The sequence below is a fragment of the Telmatherina bonti genome (genome assembly GCF_933228915.1).
Source record: "Telmatherina bonti genome assembly, chromosome: 9".
In the NCBI taxonomy this organism is placed as follows: domain Eukaryota; kingdom Metazoa; phylum Chordata; class Actinopteri; order Atheriniformes; family Telmatherinidae; genus Telmatherina; species Telmatherina bonti.
In genome coordinates this window covers 30,371,183-30,380,244 of record NC_136627.1, presented here as the reverse complement: position 1 = coordinate 30,380,244, position 9,062 = coordinate 30,371,183, and the positions used below count along the sequence as shown (strand labels likewise).

At 39.2% G+C, this 9,062-nt stretch overlaps 3 protein-coding genes across 3 annotated transcripts; all 3 read right to left on the bottom strand.

Annotated features, from left to right (window-relative positions):
- Positions 1–1,584: 1,584 nt before the first annotated feature.
- LOC306760247 (claudin-4-like) lies at positions 1,585–2,664 on the bottom strand (the record flags this gene model as incomplete). Its single annotated transcript, XM_079246045.1, has 1 exon — positions 1,585–2,664. One exon carries the CDS (start codon positions 2,662–2,664, stop codon positions 1,585–1,587), a length of 1,080 nt encoding a protein of 359 aa, XP_079102171.1.
- A 2,082-nt stretch (positions 2,665–4,746) lies between these two features.
- Positions 4,747–5,511, bottom strand: LOC306760775 (claudin-8-like; the record flags this gene model as incomplete). Its single annotated transcript, XM_079246762.1, has 1 exon — positions 4,747–5,511. One exon carries the CDS (start codon positions 5,509–5,511, stop codon positions 4,747–4,749), a length of 765 nt encoding a protein of 254 aa, XP_079102888.1.
- A 1,280-nt stretch (positions 5,512–6,791) lies between these two features.
- Positions 6,792–7,667, bottom strand: LOC306760746 (claudin-8-like; the record flags this gene model as incomplete). The annotated part of the gene is made up of 1 exon (XM_079246726.1): positions 6,792–7,667. One exon carries the CDS (start codon positions 7,665–7,667, stop codon positions 6,792–6,794), a length of 876 nt encoding a protein of 291 aa, XP_079102852.1.
- Between the last annotated feature and the right edge of the window lie 1,395 nt (positions 7,668–9,062).

Genomic DNA, 9,062 nt, shown 5'->3' with positions numbered 1-9,062 from the left:
TAAAAATGTTCTTGAAAAAAGTCCATGATTTGCACTTTTAAAAAAAAAGAGGTAAATAATGTTTAAATGTTTTCCATTTATTCCTCTAATTAATTTGAAATATACATTTTTCATACTAATCTGTCTCTGATTTTTTTTTTTATGAATAAAAAGAAAGAACACCCGTGGAAAGAGACTTTATTTGTCCGTTTTGATTTGACATCTACATTATGTAGGTAGTGGAGGTTGTGTTCAGGTGTGAGGACCCTCCTCCTGTTCTCTGATGTCATCTAGTGGTGAAAAGTGTGATTGAGGAACTGCTTCAGACGTCCATGGTGACTATTTTCAGGTTTGTCCTACCAGTATGTTCCTGCATTTGTAAATAATTAATTACTTTACTAAATATATAATGTGTTCATGCTGAAACACAACTAGAATAAAAAAAAATGACTTAATTTCCATTTCAGTTATATCATGACACAAAACTAGTCTCCTAAACAAAGCTTGGAGAAAATATCCTTTTTTAACTTATTTATTTTTCAACCTTATTTCAGATACCTTATCATAAAAAAACTGACGCCACTCAGGAAAAAGATGTTTGTTGAGCCTCTTTATCCTACAAAATACAGAAAACTACCAATAAAGCAACTGTAACTCCAAAGTTCCTTGACATGATCATTGTTAATACAGATAATATGAAATAACATACAGTAAAATAGAATATAGATTTAATAGTAATAATATACATGATCAAAGTTACTCCAATGAAATGACTATAATAATAGTGCCAAGTTATCTACATACCAACACAATAACCTGAAGAAAATGTGGCAATGAACTGAAAACATGCTCATAAAGACAATAAATATGAGTCTATGGTGTATCAAGACATACAGTCCTCTTACTGTTTTTTTTTTTATTTTTATTCCAGAGTAACCCCATTCCAACTCTTCATGACAACAAGGTGAACTCAACCTTGTTTATACAACAGCTGTTATGTTTAACCTGATCACATTACACATCATGCAGTAACACTTTACTGCACACAAAATTAGCTTCCTTACTTGCTTCGGGGGTTAATCAGGAAATAATGGGTAATTAACCAGTACTTACTGGTGACCACAAAGACCAGGCTTATTAAGGAACGACTGGTCTTCATGGTCACCAGTAAGTAATTGTTAAGTATAGTCTGGGATTCGTTCCTTATTGGTTTCCCTGATAACTAACCAGTAGTTAGTTATCAAACCTGCTCTTTTTTTGTACTGGTTTATGACCCTTTAGCATTCCCTAGTAACAAAGCTAATTTTGTGTATTGTAAAGTGTTACCAGTTGAACAAACTTGTTTAACAATATAAATAACAACACATCAGAAATAATGATTTAATATTCACAATCAGCTTAAGGTGACACAGCGATGGACTAGCGATCTGTCCAGGGTGTACTCTACCTCCCAATGATTGCTGGGATAGGCTCCTGCTTACCTGCAACCCTTAACTGGACTAAGTGGTCAAGAAACTGGAATGATGGAGCTTAAGGTGAAAAAAAAACAGCATAGTGCTTTGTATTTGCAACGCATGTTTTTCTGCAAAAACTCACGTTTTTTTTCTAGATGTACATCCCAGTGCTGCTTCCACTATGAGTCTCTGGATGAATCCTTGACTGTTGATATGTGATGAACACAGGACCTTGTGGAACTGGATGAAAGCTGGACTGGTAGGATCCAGTGGTGTTGCCAATATAAGATGCTGAATACGGAGTGGTATTTTTGCTTAGGAACAGGGAGTTTCCTGGAAGGCTGCTATCATGGAAGGAACTTTGCATCGAGGAACGGGGAGCCAGACTACCTTGATGGTATGAGGAGGCATTTTCAGGATAACCAGAGTTATAAATGACAGAAGGGTGGATCACAGGTGCATTAGCTGTCATCAGCTGAGGAGCATTTTGTAGTGGCATGGCAGCTTGTTGCAGAACCGAACCATTGTACTGAAGGGAATTCTGATGTGCAGAAGATGAGAGGCTGGAAACACTTGCCATGGGATGATACCTCGTCAGAGTTGGTCTTGCTGCCTTGTAGCTGAGTGGGCTAACAGGGTGGTATGCATCAAATGAGCCTGTATCTGGGGGCATACGGCGGCAGACAAACAACAAAGCTGAGGCAAAAAGGAGAGCACCAGTAACCCAACCGATGTACAGCGCCTCCCCGAGCTCCCTCCTTTGGGCATCAATAAGCAAAGGATTATAAAAATCCCTAATGATGACATGACCTGTCCATGAAACAGGGATGAAGACACATATGCACGCCAAGAACTGCATAGCACCTGCTGTCATGAGGATGATGGTTTTGGCCCATCTGTTACCACTGAAACAGGAGGTGCATTTCATTCCTCCAAGAGCCACCAAGAGCCCCAGTCCTGACAAGGCCACCGAACAGCACATGAGACCCCTGGAAGCCTGCAGCTCTGGGGGCAGATACAACAGGGAGTCATAGACTTTACATTGCATCCTGATGTTTGCTTGTCTGTAGCAGTTCATCCATAAGCCTTCCCAGCGGGTCTCCATCACGATGATGTTCTCCTCGATAAAGGCTGTTACCTTCCACATGGGCAACCCGGTGGTGGTTGCTGCCCCGATCAGCCCGACCAGGCCAACACACACCGCAGCTATCTCAGAAACACCTTGTATCATGGTTCAGTGTCCACGAGTCCTGCAGATGGATGTAAATTCAGAAAATGTGATTTCCAGGAGAGTTCTGAAACTTAACAAATGAGAACAGACAGAAAACTTACGATTGCATCAGAAATGTGTCCAATGCAGCAAGGAGCTCGTCTGACAGAGTTTGTGTGCTGGAGGAGGCAGTTTGTTATGGGAAAGATGCTTTGCGGTCACCTGACTGGCTCATAGACATGCAGGTATTTGTGCTTATTTTGTGTTTATGGTTTTTCAGACAATGCTGGTGTCTCAGTTTAGCTTAGCTTTTCCAGCACTGAAGACACAAAACAGGCAACGCCAGAAAGTAAATAAATAAAAAAAATTCAGTCTCAGAAAGCTTTGCAAAATTTGCCATTTTATAATTTTCTTTATTAATTTCCTGTATAAAGATGCAAACATGAACATGAAGTGTGTGCAGCTGCTGTAATTCTTCTGCTGTCCACAGGGGGGCAGAGATTAGCTGTAAAGTGATGAAATGACCTGCGATGGACTGGCGAGCTGTCCAGGGTGTACCCTGCCTGTCGCCCTAAACCAGCTGGGATAGGCTCCTGCTTCCCCGCGACCCTGAATTGGATTAAGCGGTTTAGAAAATGGATGGATGATGGATGGGTGATGAAATGATGAGGTCACTTCACAGCCCAAATGTATTTACATGTTGCTTAGAAGCAGATAAGCTGTATTAATACTATTATTATTATCCTGATTAAATTATCTGTACATTCTGTGATTTTGTGTTTCTGAGGATATTAACTCGGTCTAACAGATAAACTGATACATTTTTTATTTCTAAGGGGTAGAAATGAAGAAAAATAACTAGTTTTAGTCGAAAGCTATCTGTGTTTTTATTCAAAGTAACTTGCAAATTTGGATCATGTGACCATGTGACTATGCTGTCAGTGTGTCCCTGCCTTCCTCCTAAACGCTAATCTCACTGACTAAAAGTTTCCCCTGAGTCCACACCCTTAGCAAGCAGTCTTAGATCTACATCTCAAATGACTCTGCCATTTCCTCTTATTCTCTGGTTCCTGGAAAAGTGTTCCAAGATATGATGTCAAAAATAAACAAACACACTGGTTCCTGAAAAAAATCTGAAATGTGTACAGATTTGAAGACACAAATATCCAATACATTCAGTCAACATTTCATCTCCCAGCGTTCAGTCGTTGTGAAACACCCGGTTTAGCTTTACTTTTTTTGTGCTTTGTAACGGATAAAACAACAAAAACCAGTAACAAAAATATGAAGTTGTTTCCTGTAAAAGGTTGTTCAGACCTTAAATATTTGTGATTATTAGGAACAATCTTGAGCACAAAGTTAAAATACAACTATCTTGAACAAATGACCTATAAAGTTTCCCTAATTAGTCATATAACAATAAACAATCATGTGTCACATTATTCTGTTTTTCATCATGACATCACTGATATATGCAGTTTTCATATTTAAATTGTTTTTATACATACAAAGGATACGTGTACAATCAGAAAAACATGTAAAAATGGATCTTATATTTACAAGATGAGATACAAAGGATTATTTTTTAACTAAATATATGATAAAATAGTGCATAAAAAGCTGTTTTGAAATGATCCAGAATAAAATTTGTTTTCACATTAAAGGTGGAGTATGTAAGATTTTTAATGTTTAAAAAAAAATTAACTAAAAGAATAACTACAATCATAATTAGATAGTTTTTTTTAAACATGTAGGTTCCAGTCTGTAAATATTTGATGTTTTATTAAATTACAAGTTTAATTAATGACAAAGATCCTTCTTAAATGTTTGCCTACCAGTAAAAAAAAAAAGTGCTTTTTGTCATTTGTCATTAATTAAACTTGTAATTTTTATCTAATTATGATTGTAGTTATTTTATTAGATTTTTTGGGTTTTTTTTTTTTAAATATTGAAAATCTTACATACTCCACCTTTAAAGGTAATCAGTAAAAAAAAAAAAAAAAAAAAAAAAAACTTGAAATATAAAGATTACAGGACCAAACCAACACATGAAGAAAAGTGAACAGAGATGCAGGGAGCATTACGGATCATTGCTTCAAGTGTTCAGAGATAAGCAACCCCACTGCGTACAGAGGGGTACCTGGAGTGGTAGCTGTAGTTAGTCGATGGTTGTCTTGATAAAACTGGCTGAGGTTGTGGTGGAGGGAGCATCACCAGCTGTTGTGGCTGTAGAGGCTGTGGAGGATAGGCTATGTAGTCTGAGTTCCTGGAGTAGATGTACCTGTCTGATCCTTTGTCTTCAGACTGTATGTTGCAACAAATGAAAATGCATCCTCCTGCAAACAAGAAAGCAGAGGCTACCCAGCCAATGTAAAGAGCCTCTCCAAGCTCCCGGCGCTGGGCATCGATCAGCAGGGGGTTGTAGAAGTCTCTGATGATGACATGGCCCGTCCAGGAGACAGGGATGATGACACAAATGCAAGCCAGCAGAACCATGCTTCCTGCAATGATGAGGACCAGTTTCTTAGCTCGGTCGTTGTTTACAATACACGACGTGCACTGCATTCCAACCAAGCTGATCAGCAATCCAAGCCCACCCAGTGCCAGAGCGGAGCACATAAGCCCCCTCGCTGCCTGTAGGTCAGGGGACAGAGCCAGGAGGGAGTCGTACACCTTACACTGCATTCTGATGTTGGCTTGCCGATAGCAGTTCATCCACAAGCCCTCATAGCGAGTCTCAAACACAATGATGTTCTCCCCGATGAAGGCTGTGACCCTCCACATGGGCATGCCGGTGCTTGCAGCTGCCCCAATCAGCCCAATCAGAGTCAGTAAAAGAGCCACTATCTCCAGTGCTGAATTGGCCATCCTGTTGTCCTTTTAATCATCCAAGCTCATTGATCTGGTAGCGTGCAGGCTCTACGTGGCTCTGGCTTAAAAAAAAGATTTCCTCAATGGAGGGACTTTGTATCCAGATGGAGGAGGAGCAGGTTGATGCTCACCTGTGCGTTCTCTTCCCTGTGGATTGTGCAAAAGAATGGGTGGTGGTGGGAATATAAACCTGTTGCTAGGAAACTGAGTCCTCCGGGCATTTTTTTTCTTTGCACACTGAACCCAGGAGCTTGTGTAAGCTGCCGCTTTGTTTATTCAGAGGTATCGATTTACATTCTCGGATCTCACTTTTAAAAAAAAAAAAAAAAGTTTAAGAAGAAACATATTGTCTTTAAAAGTTGGATTCTTTTTAATGGTTGAAAAGTCCCAACTTGTATGGATTAAAAAAATATATTACCATTTGTCTGTTGCAGGTATTACAATGGATTTGTATTATAAAACCAACAACTAGACACTTCATAAAGCACTGATTGAGCATGTTTATGTATATTTATTAAAAATGATTGAGGTAATGTGTTCCTATCTGTCTACACTGGTTTCATCATCTGGCTCGCTTGTGTTGCTCTGAGCTCAGGAAACTACTGGCAGGTGTGGCTTCGGCTTGGCTGAGATCAAGTCTCTCTGTGGGTTTGCATTGTGGGTGGATCTGTGAAAACATCCTCGTTTTACCAGTTGAGCTGCATTTCCACTGACAACAATGAAGACAGCAATCCAGAAGAGTTCATGCCGTTTCTATAATAATGACATTTTGGCAGGAGGGATGTTATTGGTCGATAAAATGAAAAGCAAAAAGCAAAACAATTTTAGTCAACATTACTTCTTTATTTGACACTGTGATTTGGAAAATATGTCCCACTGAACTTTGAGAAAGAATTTCTACATACAATGAAATCTCAAAATAAAGATAAATCATTTGGCAACATCTGAAAAAGGCTTGGTGCATGGTTTTGTACACAAACAGTGTATCAGCAGCGCCTATAGAGGCAGAGAAGGAAACAAAAAGCAGTTGGTCTTTTTTTTTTTTTTTAATCAAAGATTAAATATGTGTTATTAAAGCACACAGAAACAAAATCTATGACAATTTAGCACAGTTCATCGTAAATAAAACACAACAAAGTCAATTATAAATTCCAATCTCCAGCAAAAACAGTGAACAACATGAGGCCATTTCCAGTTACGGCCTGTTGGTCTGAACTTACTCAAGTCTTATTTTTGTGCCAGATCTTAGAACATTTACAAAACAAGTCCCAAAATGCCTAGTACTGACTTGGTGTGTATGCCACAGATCCTGGTGGAGGTGCAGAGTACGGAGGTTGGTAGGAATAGCCAGGCTGGTACGTGTATGTGTATGGTTGGGATTGAGGTTGGTAGATACTTCCCCTGGGGTTGTATATAATCCTCTCATCTGGATCCTGAGTGCGGGGAGCATGACGACACAGCAGGATCATTCCAGCAGTAAAAAGCAAAGCAGAAGTAACCCAGCCGATGTACAGAGCTTCTCCGAGCTCCCTGCGCTGGGCATCGATCAGCAGGGGGTTGTAGAAATCTGTGATGATGACATGGCCAGTCCAGGACACAGGGATGATGGTGGTGATACAGCCCAGGAGAAAGAGACAGCCACCAGTCACAAGAACAACGTGCTTGGTACGAGCACGATGGTCCACCGCTTTGGTACATTTCATTCCCACGGCTGAAACAATGACGGCAAACGTGGTCAGGGCCACAGAGCTGCACATGAGGCCCCTAGCAGCCTGGAGATCCGGAGGCAGAAACAGCAGGGAATCGTACACCTTGCACTGCATCCTGATGTTGGCTTGTCTGTAGCAGTTCATCCACAAACCTTCCCAACGGGTCTCCATCACGATGATGTTCTCCTCGATAAAGGCTGTTACCTTCCACATGGGCAAGCCTGTGACAGCTGCCACTCCGATCAGTCCGATGAAGCCGATGATGAGGGCCACAACCTCACAACAGATTTCGCTCTTTTTTTTGCGTTTCTCATTTTTCTGTTTTTCCTGATAAATAGAGTCTTGGTAATCTGCATAGGTTTGGGCTTGCTTGGCATCGTAGTAGGATCCCATGTAAGATATAGGTGGCTTGGAGTAGCCACTGTAGGCAGTGAAAGCGTCCATTGCAGCTGGTGTCAAGAGCCAAAGATGCACTCCTCAGCTGCACTCTTACAAGCCCCGGAAACAAAGCTGAGGAGAAAAAACAAGTCAAGGAACTTATACACCCACAAAAGAAACACCAGCAATGCAACCTTTCTGGTTAAACTACTTCTTTGCCATCAGATAAATTGGGAGAGACCAAACAGTGTGACCAGCTTTGAATAACAATGAAGCTAACATTGCTGACAATCAACTACTTGTTATTGTGATTTAAAACTCATCAGTTTTATTCTTTAACTAAAGTCATACCTAATTAAAACACACATCTTTAAAATATCAACAGAAACAGTCAGAGTATCAATGAAAGTTGTTTTTCTTTTTTGTTTTTTTTTTTGTTTTTTTTTTTATTGTAAAAAGATATAACTTATAATATAGACAGCACACAGGAATGGAACTAGTCCAACTGGGGACGGGCTTTGAAAATTAGCCTTGGCTAAAATGCTGGAGTATGTTGCATCATTCATGGAGCAGACTTGTCCCTATCATTTAAAAATAAACTAAGTAAGTAAACTGTTCTTTTAATAAATGTTAAAATAATGAACATAACATTTCAGTGTAATTCTTGGCTGTGACTTGTTGAAAAAACAAAACAAAAATATATTTAATCTCTTGTGGCCAAAGTTAAACAGCACTGAGTATACTACAATTTAAAACAAAAAAAACAAGAGCAGCAACATTGGCTGCAAAATTTTTTAATGCTTGTAGGTAAAGAATCTGCCGTTTAGAAAACTGAAAGTTGATAAGATGATCATGGATGTCAAACTGTCTACACCTGAAAAGGTAAACTGATCTGCTGAAGAGGTGGTGAACACAGAAACTTGAGGAGGATTGTTTTCAGACACGTCTACTTGCCAGCAGTTCTCACCTTGTCGCTGATGCACCCAAGGATTTGTTATCTCTGAAACCCCAAAAGCACATTTTACTACATTTTACTCTTTATAAAAGTAACAGTGCAACAAAATTTAGCTTAACATCTGGACTGAACTGTGTTTCAAGTTGTGTGTTTAGTCGATTTTGTCTAAATTCAATGTTTTTGGTGAAGCATTGATACATGAAAATGAATGCAGTTCCTTATGCAGAGTTTTGATGACTAGATGACCAATCATATTTGATTATTGAACCTTACCTTTTTTTTTTTTAATACCAAGCTTTGACCAACTGGTCTAACACCCCCAATTTAAAGCCTAAGCAATGACATGATGTGTATATGAAAAGCATAATGTAAGTACCTTACAGATTTAGAGCCAAATTTACCACATTATATAATTTATTTTCAGTTGGATTTACAACTGAAACAGCCACAAAATATTACTGATTAATTTCAACACAGTTTATCACTATAACCACTATTACAACTTA